Raw genomic sequence first — 14,649 nt, 5'->3', positions numbered from 1 at the left:
CTTCCGAAGGCACAAGACACATATGTGGTACATAGAAATACATGTAGACAAAACATACACACATAGAAAAAGAAATCTTTTTAAAAATAATAGGTGAGCTCGGCAATGGTGGCACATGCCTTTAATCCCAGCCCTCAGGGGGCAGAGGCAGGCGGATTTCTTGAGTTTGATCAAGAGTTCCAGGCCAGCCAGGGCTACACAGAGAAGCCCTGTCTCAAACAAACGAAGGAAAAGAAATCCTGTGATAAACGATGTGCCTCCTCCCCCACCCCTCTTTCTTGCCCCTCTCTCCCCTCACACCTCTTCCTTCTCTCTTCCCTTTAGCAGGCTCTAATTACAAATCCAAGTCTGTCCTCTCTCTCTCCTTCAGCATTTCCAGTGCTGGGTTACATTTCACCAGACCCAACATAGATTCCTTTTAGCAAATGAATGGCAAAACAAACAATCCATAAAGAAAGGGGGCAGGATTTGGGAGATTGTATCCTAAATTTCTGGTCTGCCATTAAATCCCTCTGTGCTTCCATCAGGAAAAACGTAGTTCTGCCAGGTGGGCAAGATGAACCTGGGTAACAACTATTTGAAAAGGAGTAACTGAAGTGTTTATCTAATTATTCTTTTATCAGTAAAAACTTGGGAGTCAGATATGGGGGTAGAAACCTAAATGATCAGAGAAGGGGTGGAGAAGCGACCAGTGACTTTCTCTCTTCTTCCTTGATCCAAAAGGGCAGAGAATCTTTCTAAACCTTCTACTTCCTGTGTCTCTATGTCCTCAGTCTTCCAAAACCTCTATGGCTAATTTTGGTCAACTAGCTCTGCCCTCTGATTCAAGGTTAACTTTATTAGTGGTCTTGGGAGTGTCAGAGTGTGATCAAAATTTTCCACAAGTAACACTGGTGTATATAAAATAATTACAGTAATATGTAATATCTTTGCTGTGTAAATCTCCTGTCTGCCTAAGCAGCCAGACTTTAGTCTCCTGTCTTTGTTTAAATTGTTCAAAGTGTAACCTGGGACCAGGATCTGAAAGAGATTCAAGGATGACAGTGTTTGTGGAGTGCTTAAGCCTAAAGTGAATATAATTTAGTAAAATCTGTCAAACACCTAGCTCTTCCTTGGGCATTAGTCTAGCCAACAAGCACCATTAAAGAGATTTTCCTTAATTAATCTATAAGTGTGTGGAGCGATTTCTCACTAGGAAGCTGTTGCAGGCAAAGGTAGATGACATTCAGATGGTATAACAAAAGTTGTATTTTATTACACTGAGTGTCTTCACACAAAGTTCCATCTCCAAGTTCCTAACTATGATCCTAAGCCTATCTCCCCAAGGCTGCTCACCTGTGTTGTCGGGACCAGCCTACAAAGGGGAGTGAGGACTGAGAAAGGATGAGTCAGGAGGGCTCTCAGTGAATACTATAGAGGCCCCGAATTTCATAGCCCTTTTATGCCCAAAGCAAAAGGGGAGAGCAAAAGACTTCCTTGATACAAGGAACAAACAAATGTAATTACCTCCTTAATTCTCAAAAACATCTAGTAGCTATGCCTTTGGCCAAACATTCTGTTATCTGTCTTGAGCAAGAATGAGTTTGAACTCTCTGACCTTAAGTCAAGATGGAGCAGTCAGAAGCCTGAACCTCAGGCCCAGGAGCAGGGCGTGACCACTGGATGACATGACAGCAGTGGCTTCCAGAAGCTCTCACAAGAAGTTCCTCTGGGAAAGAGCACCTGTGTCCCAGCCAGCATCCACCGCCAGCCATTCCTCAGTTAGAGATGCCCGGACGCTACAGCGACCACTGGACCCTCAGCCCCAGCTATACCTAGAGGAGCAATCACCAGAGCTGTGGTCCCGCCTCCAAAGGGAGGAGCATCCACTAGATCCGCAGCCCCACCTGCATCTCAAGGAGCCACCACCTGAGCCCTGGGCCCACTTCCACCAGGAGAAGCGTTAACCAGAGGCTCTGCTCTGCTCTGCTCAAGTAACGGACTATGGAGCCACGACCCCCAATTATACCAACTGGAGAAAGAAAGACCCCCTGAAGCACAAGCTCCACCTAAAACAATTAGATGAAGAGATGCACAGGCAACAAGGTTAGAACACACCCAACAATATGAAGAGCAATGCGGCACCACTAGAAGCTAGTGATGCTACAACAGCAAGACCTGAGCATCCCAATGCAGATGAAGCAGAAGAAAACGACCTTAAAAATAACATATTAAGATGATTGAGACATTTAAAGAGGACATGAAAAATTCCCTTAAAGAAATGGAGGAAAAGACACACAAAAAATTGGAAGAAATTGACAAACCCATTAAAGAAAACCAAGAAAGCTGGGTGTTGGTGACACGCCTTTAATCCCAGCAATTGGGAGGTAGAGGCAGTTTGAGGCCAGCCTGGTCTACAGAGCAAGTGCCAGGATAGGCTCCAAAGCTACACAGAGAAACCCTGAATGGGGGGGGGGGGGGGAAGAAAACCAAGAAAACAAAAGTGAAGGAAATGATTCAAGACTTGAAATCTGAAATAGAGTCAATAAAGAAAACACAACCCAAAGGGAATTCTGGAAATGGAAAATCTGGGTAAATGATCAGGAACCACAAATGCAAGCATGAACAACAGAATACAAGAAATGGAAGAGAGAATCTCAGGCATTGAAGATACAATAGAGAAATAGATTCATCGGTCAAAGAAAATTTTAAATCCAACAAATCCTTAGCACAAAACATGCAGGAAATCTAGGACATCGTGAAAAGACCAAAACTAAGAATAATAGGGATAGAAGAAGTCCAACTCAAAGGCACAGAAAATATATTCAACAAAATTATAGAAGAAAACTTTCCCAACCAAAAGGACATGCCTATATGAAAGTACAAGAAGCTTACAGAACACCAAATACAATGAATTCAAAAAAAGTCCCCTTGCCACATAATAAACCAAAACAATAAACATACAGAATATAGAAAGAATGTTAAGAGCTGCAAAGGAGAAAAGCTAGGTAATGTATAAAGGCAGACCTATCAGAATTACACCTGATTTCTCATGGAAACAATGAAAGCCAGAAGGTCCTGGATAGAACTTATGCAGACACTAAGGGACCACCGATGCCAGCCCAGACTACTATACCCAGCAAAGCTTTCAATAACCATAGATGGAGAAAACAAGATATTCCATGATAAAACCAGATTTAAACAATACATATCCACAAACCCAGCCTACAGAAAGTACTAGAAGGAAACACACCCAAGGAAGTTAGATACATCCACAAGAACATAGGCAATAGATGAGCTTATAGCAGCAAAACCCAAAGAAGGGAATTGAATACACAATGCTATCGCCACCAACAAAAACAAAAATCTAACAATCACTGGTCATTAATATCCATTAATATAGATGGTCTCAATTCACCTATAAAAAGACACAGGCTAATAGATTAGATATGAAAACAGAATCCATCCTTCTGCTGCATACAAGAAACACACCTCAACCTCACAGACAGACATTACCTCAGAGTAAAGGGTTGGAAAAAGGGGGCTGGAGAGATGGCTCAGTGGTTAAGAGCATGCCTGCTCTAACAAAGGTCCTGAGTTCAATTCCCAGCAACCACATGGTGGCTCACAACCATCTGTAATGAAATCTGGTGCCTTCTTCTGGCATGCAGACAGAACACTATACATAATAAACAAATCTTTTAAAAAGGGGTGGGGGTTGGAAAAAATTTCCAATCAAATGGACCTAAGAAACAAGGTTGGTGTAGCTATCCTAATATCTAACAAAATAGACTTCAAACTAAGATCAATCAAAAATGATAAGGAAGGGCTTTTCATATTCATCACAGGAAAAATCCATCAAGAAGAAATCTCAGTTCTGAACATCTCTGCCCCAAACACAAGGGCTCCTGGATTTGTAAGAAACATTACTAAAGCTTATATCACAAATCAAGCCCCACACACTAATAGTGGGAGACTTCAACACCCCACTCTCACCACTGGACAGATCTGCCAGACAGAAGTTTAACAGAGAAATAAGGGAACTAACAGATGTTATGACACAAATGGACTTAACAGACATCTATAGAACATTCCACCCAAACACACAAGAATATACTTTCTTCTCAGCACCTCACGGAACCTGCTCAAAAATAGACCACATACTCAGTAACAAAGCAAACCTCAACAGATACAAAAAAAAAAAAAAATTAGAATAAACCCCTGTATCCTATTGGATCACCACAGCTGAAAGTTAGAATTCAACAGCAACATTAATTTCAGAAAACCCACAAACACATCTGAATCACTATTAGGTGGAGGAAGAAATAAAGAAATCAAAGACTTCCTAAAACTTAATGAAAATGACTGCACAACATATCCAGACTTATGGGACACAAGGAAAGCAGTGCTAAGAGGAAAGTTCATCGCACTAAATGCCTAATAAAGAAGCTGGGGGCTGGAGAGATGGCTCAGAGGTTAAGTGCACCGGCTGCTCTTCCAGAGGTCCTGAGTTCAATTCCCAGCAACCACATGGTAGCTCACAACCATCCTTTATAAGATCTGGTGCCCTCTTCTGGTGTGCAGATATACATGGAAGCAGAATGCTGTATACAATAATAAATAAAATCTTTAAAAAAAAAAAAAAAGAAGAAGAAGCTGGGAAACTCCCACACTGGTGAATTAATAGAACAACTGAAAGTGCTAGAACAAAAAGAAGCAAACTCACCCAGAAGGAGTAGACAGCAAGAACTAGTCAAATTGAGGGCTAAAATCAATAAAATAGAAACAAAACAATGCAAAGAACCAATGAGACAAAGAGTTGCTTCTTTGAGAAATTCAACAAAATAGACAAACCTTTATCCAAACTAGTCAAAAGACAGAGAATACTCAAAATTAACAAAATCAGAAACAAAAAGGGGACATAACAACAGACAAAATTGGAAAACTTTAAGGAGACGGACAATTACAGATAAGCACCACATACCAAAATTAAATCAAGAACAGATAAACAACTTAAACACACTTATAAACCTAAGGAAATAGAAACGGTTATCAAGTCTCCAAACCAAAAAAAAAAAGCCCAGACCCAGATGGTTTCTGCACAGAATTCTACCAGATGTTCAAAGAAGAACTAATACCAATATTCCTCAAGTTATTCTACACAATAGAAACAGAAGGAACATTGCCAAACTCAGTTTACAAGGCTACAGTTTCCCTGACACCCAAACCACACAAAGACACAACTAAGAAAGAGAATTACAGACCAATTTCCCTCATGAACACATATGCAAAAATACTCAATAAAATATCAGCAAACCAAATCCAAGAACACATCAGAAATATCATCTGCCATGACCAAGTAGGATTTATCCCACAGATGCAGGGATGGTTCAACATATGAAAATCTGTCAATGTAATCCACCATATAAACAAACTGAAAGAAAAAAAAACACATGATCATCTCATCAGAGGCTGAAAAGGCCTTCAACAAAATTCAACACCCCTTTATGATAAAGGTCTTGGAGAGATCAGGGATACAAGAAACATACCTAAACATAATAAGGCAATATGGAGTAACTCAACAACCAACACCAAACTAAGTGGAGAGAAACTCAAAACAATCCCACTGAAATCAGGAACAAGACAAGGCTGTCCACTCTCTCCATATCTATTCAACATAGTACTCGAGGTTCTAGCTAGAGCAATAAGATGACAAAAGGAGATCGGGGGGATACAAATTGGAAAAGAAGAAGTCAAACTCTATTTGCTTATTATATGATAGGTTACATAAATGACCCCAAAAATTCTACCAGAGAACTCCTACAGCTGATAAACACCTTTAGTAATGTAGCAGGATACAAGATTAACTCAAAAAGAAAGGAAGGAAGGAAGGAAGGAAGGAAGGAAGGAAGGAAGGAAGGAAGGAAGGAAAGAAAGAAATTAGATAATTAAACAGGCTGAGAAAGAAATTAGGGAAAGAACACCCTTTACAATAGCCATAAATAACATAAAATATCCTAGGGTAACTCTAACCAAACAAGTGAAAGACCTGTATGACAAGAACTTTAAGTCTCTAAAGAAAGAAATTAAAGATGATATCAGAAAATGGAAAGATCTCCCATGCTCTTGGATAGGTAGGATCAACATAGAAAAATGACAATCCTACCAAAAGCAATCTACAGATTCAACACCATTCCCATCAAAATCCCAGCACAATTCTTCACAGACCTTGAAACAACAATTCTCAACTCATATGGAAAAACAAAAAACCCAGGATAGTCAAAACAACTCTGTACAATAAAGGATCTTCTGGGGGCATCACCATCCCTGACATCAAGCTCTACTACAGAGCTATAGTAATGAGAACTCAGCTTGGTATTGGCACAAAAACAGACAGGTGAACCAACGGAACCGAATCGAAGACCCTGATATCAACGCACACACCTATGAACACCTAATTTTTGACAATTGCCTGTAACTCCACCTCCAGGGGAACAACATCCTTACACAGACATACATGAAGACAAAATACCAAAGCACATATAATTAAAATAAAATTTAAAAAAGAAGAGTTATGATACGATCAGAGAGCTAATAACTCTTGTTTCATGAAACCTGTTTTCGTCTATGTACTTACACATATGTATTGAGTCACATGGCCAATGGCCAATTTCTTTTTTTCCATACTCCTTCAGTATATTGGATTCTCAAATTTATCTCTGTTAATGGACAGGTCAAAGTTGAAAAGCTATTGTTCCACCTCCCCCTCGCCCCCCCTTTTTTTTATTCCTGAGGGGGGCGTCATTATGTAGATGAGGCTGACGTTGAACTCAGTCTTGTGGCCTAGGTCTCCAAAGAGTTACCGGTGCGCACCCTCCCAGGTCGGGTCCTACGACCCTGCCTAGCATGGACAGAGCCCTTGGTAGGTCAGTTCCCTGCACCACACAAGCACAGGCAGGAGGAGGTAGCCTGGACTACTAGCTGGCTGCTGAAACTCTACGTGGAGTCCGGTTTCTTCCTTTACAAACCTAGCGAGCGGCGGGGTATTCACTGCGATGCTCGGACAAAGTTCCTGGGGCAGAGGCGAGCTGGGGACCCTCGGGGGCGGGGCCTCGGGGCGGGGCCTCGGGGCGGGTTTTGTGTGAACCTGGGCCTACGTAGGGCGGGCCGGCTTGGGGCGGAGCCAGCGGGGCGGAGCCAGTGGGCGGGGCGGGCGGGGCCGCGGAGGGGTGGCGGGAGGCGTGCTGCGCCGTTGCTGTGAGAACTGTTGACAACAAAAGGCGCGGCCGGGCCCGGCGGGGCGGAGGAGGCCGCTCTGTGGGGCGCGGGCCTGGGAGACCTGGGCTGTCCCGAGCCGGACGCTGCGTCGCGGGCCCGACGGACGGACGGACGGGCGCGAAGCGGGCGGCGCCTCCCTGCGGCGGCCCCGCTGAGAGCCGCGGGCGGACGGACGAGCGAGCGGCGGGCGAGCGGGTCCGGAGGTAGCACCGGGCCAGGGCGCGGGCGCGTGAGGTGGGCGCCCCGTGTGCCCCGTCCTGCCCCGCCCCTCCCATCCCCGCCCCGCCCTGTCCTCGCCCTCGCCGGGGAAGCCGCGGAGGAGCCCAGCGGAGCGGAAGGGGGCGGCGGGGCGCTGAGGGCCGCAGCCCGCTGCTCCCCCGGAGCTGGTCGGCGCTCACGCTCAGGCTCCTTTATGCCGTCGTGAGATGCTCCGAGCCTCGTCATCCGCTGGGACGCTCCCTGCAGAGAGCGGGTAGCCCGCAGTCCACAGCTTGTGCCCTCCCGAGCGAGCTAGCGAGGCGCCACGTCCGGAGACCCTGCTCCTGGCCAATGACAAGGCAAGGAGCCCAGAACTCACCTTGCGTTTGGTCACGTTTCAAAACCCAGTGGGTGTCCCCCAATGTTAGCAGCCAGTTAGAGCTCCCCGCTGGCTGTTTTCCTTTCCTTTTCTTTTAATTTCTGTCTAACAGTGGGTAGGTTCCCGAGGACTAAAAGTTAATCTGAAAAATAACTGTTACGTACAGGCTTAAAAAAAAAAAAAACCTGTCGGAGTATTGTTCATGAGCCGTTTGCTTATGCATCTTTTTATGATCGCAGTAAGTGAATTTCAACCGCTTATGGTCACACTGCTTGTGTCAACATGGCCTTCAGAAAAACCAGTTGGGGTGAAAGTTTCTCTCTGTCTCTGGCTGTCCTGGAACTGACTCTTGACCAGTCTGGCCTCTAACTTGGAGATCCGCCTGCCACTGCCTCCCAGGTGCTGGGATTAAAGGGGTGTACCACAAGGGTACGTGTTGATATTTTTTTTAATTAGCAGTTTCATCGAAAGAAGTTCTGTCGGTTTAACATAGACGTATCTTCTTTCTTTTCTTTCTTTCTTTTTCTTTCTTTCTTTCTTTCTTTCTTTCTTTCTTTCTTTCTTTCCATTTTAACAAGTTTTATGTGTGGATGAATGAGCATGTGGAGTTCAGAGGACGACTTGGAAACTGTTGGTTCTTTACTTCTTCTATGTGGGTTCCAGAGATTTCATTCAGGTTGTTAGGCATGTGGCCACAACTGCCTTTGCCGACTGAGCCAGCGCACTGGCCCAGACCTTGACTTTTGCCTTGTTGAACTGACATTAAAAAAAAAAAAAAAATAGTAGTCTAATTTGTATTAGACACGAACACTGCACCCCTGAGGTTTCAGAGTGCTTTAGGATACAAGGGTTTACCATATGCATGAGTGCTGCTTTTCTTTGAAGATTTGATTAGAATTATTGAAAATATCAAACTGTATGTTATCCAACCCATCCCACTAGTTTGTTGACTCTGGGATGTTGAAGCCCAAGGGACCTAAGTTTTTAGTAACATGACATAAAAGGTTTCTGTTGTGATCTTCTTGGGGCGTTCATTTGTACCGTTGCTCAGTTTGTCTTTTAAGGGTTAGTTAGTATGAATTTACCGTGGTTAACATTTCCATAGCTGTTAGCTGTTGTAGCTCATACCTGTAATGCCCGAACTGGAGAAGTGGGGGCAGCAGGATTGCTCTGAGTTCAAACCAGCCTTGGCTACAAAGTGGAACATGTATAAAATCAAAACAAGTATTTCCATACCAAGTATTCATTATCATTTGTTGCCAGGTGATCTTCTAGGTTGGTGATAATCTTAAGAACCATTTTTCTGTCCCATTCCAGACTGGTGACTTTTCCTCATACTCCAAAAAAACTGCTCTGGAAACCAATGTCCAAACAAAACAGCCAGCTCAGAACAAACCAGTGCACCAGGGACCAAACCAAGGGCCCCAGAAAGAGCTCACTGACACACACACGTGAGGAGACACTGCCTGGACACTGGCCACTCTTCCTGTGAAAGTGGGGATTATTCCTGGGGCCCCAGATTGAGGCATCAGAAACTGTTAATACAGAGTTGCCACCTCAGAAAGGAGTAAGAAATAGTTCATTCTGGAGCCAAATATGTGCGACCATAGTGTAGTTCCAGAGTCTGGGCCACTGGGTATGCCTGTAGGAGGCTATGTTAGTTGCTGTAGGAAGACTCATTTTATTGCTTTTTTACAGTGTGTGTGTGTGTGTGTGTGTGTGCACATTTATGACAACCATAGGACACCTGTGGAAGCCTGTTCTTTCCCATGTGGGTGTGGGTTCAGGGATCAAACTTAGGTTGTCAGGCTTGGTGTCAAGTACCTTTAAAAACTGAACCATTTTGCTGTCCTGGGAGACCCGTCTTAATTTGGGGAAGGACCATTTCCTGGGCAGGGAATCCTGGATGAAAGAAAAGGTAGAAGGCAAGCCAAGCACCACTAGCATGCATGAATTGCTCTCTTGTGGCTATTGAATCACATGATCAGTGTCATCAGCTGCTGCCTGGACTTCCCTGCCATGACTTCTGTACTTTTACAGTTGCTGTTGATGGGATGTCTGGAGATAGGAAGACATTTTCCCATTTGTTAGGATCTCTCAAAGTTAAACTCATTGTGTTTGTTGGGGTCGGGGAGTGAGCGTGGAGCACGTGTGGGATCAAGAGGACAACTTTGTGTCGTTTCACCTGTACATGTGTCCAAGGCTTGTGTGTCAGGTGTTCACTAATTATTTTAAATTATACTGACACAGAATAACCCTTAAACCGCCTTCATGGTTTAATTCTGATGTTTGTGAGATGAATTGCTATTTTTTAATACCTGTAAATATAATACAGATAATTTATCTTAAAATTTTTTTTTACCTATTTTGGTTTTTTGAGACGGAGGTTTTCTGTATAGGCCTGGCTGTCCTGGACTCACTGTATAGAACAGGCTGGCCTTGAACTCACAGAGATCCTCCTGACTCTGTCTCCTTAGTGCTAGTGGTGTGGATATGTGTGTGCCTTCATGAGTTTATGTGTACCATGTGTGTGCAGGAACTGGAGTTACAGGCGGTTGTGAGTTCCCTGATGTGGGTGCTGGGAATTAAATCATGTCTTCTGGAAGAGCCTTCCCAAATAATTGTTTTTAATACTTTTAGAACTCCTCAGTTATTTCCTTGCCTGAATTTTCTTTTTTTTTTTACTTTTATTTTTATCTTATGTACACTGATAGTTTGCCATGGATGTCAGGCCCCCTAGAACTGGAATTAGACACTTGTGTGCTGCCATGTGAGTGCTGGGAATTGAACCCTGGACCTATGGAAGAGCAGTCAGTGCTCTTAACTGCTGAGCCATCTCTCCAGCCCCTTGCCTGAATTTTCTAACTGTTAGAAATTATTCACTATTTAGATTAGTGAACTAGAAAACATTACCACTCTATAAATTTACCCCTTTACTTTATAATTAACCAATGCATGGTCCCCAGTCCCCTCAACTATTTTGAAGCAAACTAAATTATGAATTGTTTCATTATTAAATTAAGCACCTTACAAGTCAGATCAGCTCTTTGTAATTTAGTTTGTACTGGTAAAGAATCTGTTCTAAATGACTTTGCTTTGAATCATGTGTGGTTTTATTTTCATAAATGAAGCCAGTAATTCTATCTTTTTCTTGATACGCAGGAATCCAGATCTTGCATAAAATGGATGTTTCTCACACTGTTACTGAACATTAAGTAGATAATCTATTCAGTAAAATCCAAGCTGCCATGGAAGAAATACCTGTAAAAGTGGCTGTAAGAATTAGACCTCTGCTTTGCAAAGAAGTTCTTCATAACCATCAAGTGTGTGTGAGGGATGTTCCAAACACCCAGCAGATCATCATTGGCAGAGATAGAGTTTTTACTTTTGATTTTGTTTTTGGCAAAAATTCCACTCAAGATGAAGTTTATAATATATGCATAAAGCCCCTAGTGTTGTCACTTGTTGAGGGCTATAATGCAACAGTTTTTGCGTATGGACAAACTGGGTCTGGGAAGACATACACCATTGGAGGAGGCCATGTTGGTAAGATTATCAGACTCTCACTTAGCACGTTATACACATTATAGCATGTATGAAGACTTTGTTTCTTTTTGTGACTGAGCACTGTTTTATTGGGTATGTTTTATTTGACTTTGCCCTGCTGATGAACCTTGGCTTGTCTCCTGTTTAAGATGCTGCAAACACTGGTATACAGCCATCTGTTGGAGTCTGTTATAGACCTTACATTTTTAATTTTGTTTTGTTTCTGTGGTACTGGAAATAGAGCTGGGTTGCTGTGCCTCTGGCTAAGCACTGTGCTACTGAGCTACATCCCTAAGCCGCCTTTTCCCTTTCCCTCCCCCCCCCCCCCGAGGGAGTCACTCAGTTGCCCATGCTGGCCTTAAACTCACTCTGTAGCTCAAGTAGTCCTTGAACCTATGATTCCCCTGCCTCAGCCCTAAGCAGAGCTGGGTTTGCAAGTGTGTGTCACTAGGCCCTACTCTGTCATAGCCTTTTAAAATTAATTTTTGAGGTTAGCATACAAAGTAATCGGTTTCCTCAGGCATCTTTGTAAACAGATCATACTCTCTTCTCAGTCTTGGCCTCCATCACCACCCTCTCAATGCCCCCATTCGCTCCAGCTGATCCCTTTGTTCCTTTAGGTAGTTGCCATTTCTGCTTCTTATGACATGTTCCCAACTCCTGTTAGATTGCTCCCTTCTCATGATCCCCGTTCTGGTTTTGTGACCAAACTGTCTGTCTGTCTGTCTGCCTGTATGTATGTATTATATACATATATGCATATATATGACATATGTATAATTTTAGATCTAGGTGTCATATGAGAGAAAACACAGTATTTGTCTTTCTGAGTCTGGCTTATTTTGCTTAATAAAATGACTTCCAGTTCCATGTATTTCCTGCCAGTTGTCATGGTTTCATTTTCTTTATGGTTGTATAAATGCCATTGTGTCTATGTATTGATGTGTTGATGGACATGTAGGCTGGTTCCATTTCTTGGCTGTTGTGAATAGTGCAGCAATCACAGATGTGCAAGTGTCTCTGTGGTGTGTTAGAGTCCTGTGGGTATGAAATAAGATAACAAGGACAGAGAGCTGGCTTAGTAAATTAGAGCACTTGTTGGTCTTACAGAGGACCCAGCACCCAGGTTTGATTCCCAGCACCAAAGGGATGGCTCACAGCCATCCTAACTGTAGTACTAGGCGACCCCAGAACTCTCTTCAGACCTTCTCAGGTACCGGATACACTCATGGTGCACATGCAGACATGTTGTCTAGACATGCCTGAGTATAAAGTAAATCAATCTAAAAGTAAAAAACAGGAATATTGAAACTGAGTCATGTGGAAGTTCTGGGCCAAGGCTTTTTGGGAACTGTAGTACAGATTTACAGTGACTTCAGTTTACCTTCTAAGTAGCACATTATAAAGGGTTATTTTTCCCCTTGCATCTGTACCCATATTTGTTATCATTTTCTTATTTTTTAAAATATTTTATTTTATTTTATGTATATGGGTACTCTGTCCACCACATCTGTGCCTACTGTTCACAGAAGCCAGAGAGGGTGTTGGATCCCTGAGACGGGAGTCGCAAGTGGATGAGCTGCCATGTGGGTGCTGACAGTGAAACTCAGACTCTCTGGGAAATCAACAGTGCTCTTAACCACTGAGCTAACCACTGAGATACCTCTTTATACCTGTCATTTGTTTCTTGAAGGTAGCCATTCTTACTGGAATACAATGGAGTTTCAATTTTTAAAAGAAATTTGTAATTTTACTTTGTGTGTGTGTGTGTGTGTGTGTGTGTGTGTGTGTGTGTGTGTGTGTGTGTGTGTGTGCCATTGAGGCCAAAAAAGGTTATCAGATCTTCTGAAATTGGGGTTATAGGTGGTCATGACCTATATTTAGATGCTGTGACTCAAATCTCAGTCTTGTGCAATACCAGTGAATGCTCTTGACTGCTGGGCCATCTTCAACCCCCACATTTTTTAAAGGTAGAGTCTCACTGTGCAACCTAGGCTGGCTTCTAACTCACAGAGACTCTCCTGTCTCTGCCTCCTGAGTGCTGGGACTACAGCTGTTCACCAACAGACCTGACTCAAAAAGTTTTAGTTTGCATTTCATCAATGGCTAAAGATGTTGAATACTTTGTCAGATATTTGCTGGCCATTGTAGTTCTTTTCCATATTAATTTTATTTTTATCATGCCGGGATACATAAGACTATTTTCTTACAAGTATTTAATGTAATTTGAGCACATCCTCCCAACAACTTTCTCTCTCCCCTTTTCGCTTGCTCTTCTCTTTCCCCCAGACAGCCTCAATTCTACTTTAATGTCTTCTATACATATGTGCCACAGTCTCTCTCTTTCTCTCTCTCTCTCTCTCTCTCTCTCTCTCTCTCTCTCTCTCTCTCTCCTCTCTCGGTTTTTCGAGACAGGGTTTCTCTGTGTAACTTTGGAGCCTGTCCTGGAACTTGCTCTGTAAACCAGGCTGGCCTCGAACTCAGAAATCTGCCTGCCTCTGCCTCCTGAGTGCTGGGATTAAAGGTGTGCACTAGCACCGCCTGGCTCTGTGTGTCTTCTATACATATGTGATACTATTTGTCTCCTGTAGGTACCTATGTGATACTGTGTATCTTCTGTACATATATGACACTATGGATCTATGTAAATCCATATGAAACTTGTCTTCTTTAAGATGATGGTAATTGTTTAGTAGGAATATTTCCAATTGCATCGATTGACAATGACATAACTTCACTATTCTCTATTGCTGAAAAAAACTCCACAATGTTTATAACCCACATTTAGGTGTCTCTGGGATATGTTGACTTGGAATCTTTTGGTTGAATACACAGAGGTGGTATCGTTGAGCCATATGGTAGATCTGTTTTGTTTTTTGAAGACAGTCCATTTTTCTGTTCTCTCTTGTGGTTAGACCAGTTTGCTTCCCACCAGCAGTGTATGAGGTTCTGTGTTATCTGCGTCTCTGCCAGCATCTGTTGTCTTCTTTTGAGAACCATCTGTTCCATTCATTAGTCCATTTTTTGATGGGATAATTTTTGATACTTAACTTTTTGTTAAGTATCTTTGTCCATTGTAGAGATTAATATCTGTATGTTGTACAGTTGAGGAAGATATTTTCTAATTATGTACTCTGTTCTCTCAAGTGATTGTTTCCTTTGCTGTACAATACAAATTTTAATTTTATGTAGTTTGTCAGTTTGGGGGATAGTTTTCTATGCCACTATAGTTCATTACAGAAAAACTGTGTCTATCTTTTAATTATTTA

General features: G+C 42.7%; 1 protein-coding gene across 1 annotated transcript in view; it reads left to right on the top strand.

Annotated features, from left to right (window-relative positions):
- Positions 1-10,875: 10,875 nt before the first annotated feature.
- Positions 10,876-14,649, top strand: part of Kif27 (kinesin family member 27) — a 64,293-nt gene continuing 60,519 nt past the window's right edge. The window contains exon 1 of the mRNA XM_027409723.2: positions 10,876-11,380. Coding sequence (XP_027265524.1) covers positions 11,083-11,380 — 298 coding nt within the window. The 5' untranslated portion in view covers positions 10,876-11,082. The remainder of the gene's footprint in view (positions 11,381-14,649) is intronic.

Source organism: Cricetulus griseus, chromosome 3, assembly GCF_003668045.3.
Source record: "Cricetulus griseus strain 17A/GY chromosome 3, alternate assembly CriGri-PICRH-1.0, whole genome shotgun sequence".
NCBI lineage: Eukaryota > Metazoa > Chordata > Mammalia > Rodentia > Cricetidae > Cricetulus > Cricetulus griseus.
Note: the sequence above shows the minus strand (reverse complement) of the source record. Positions and strands in the feature narration are given on the sequence as shown.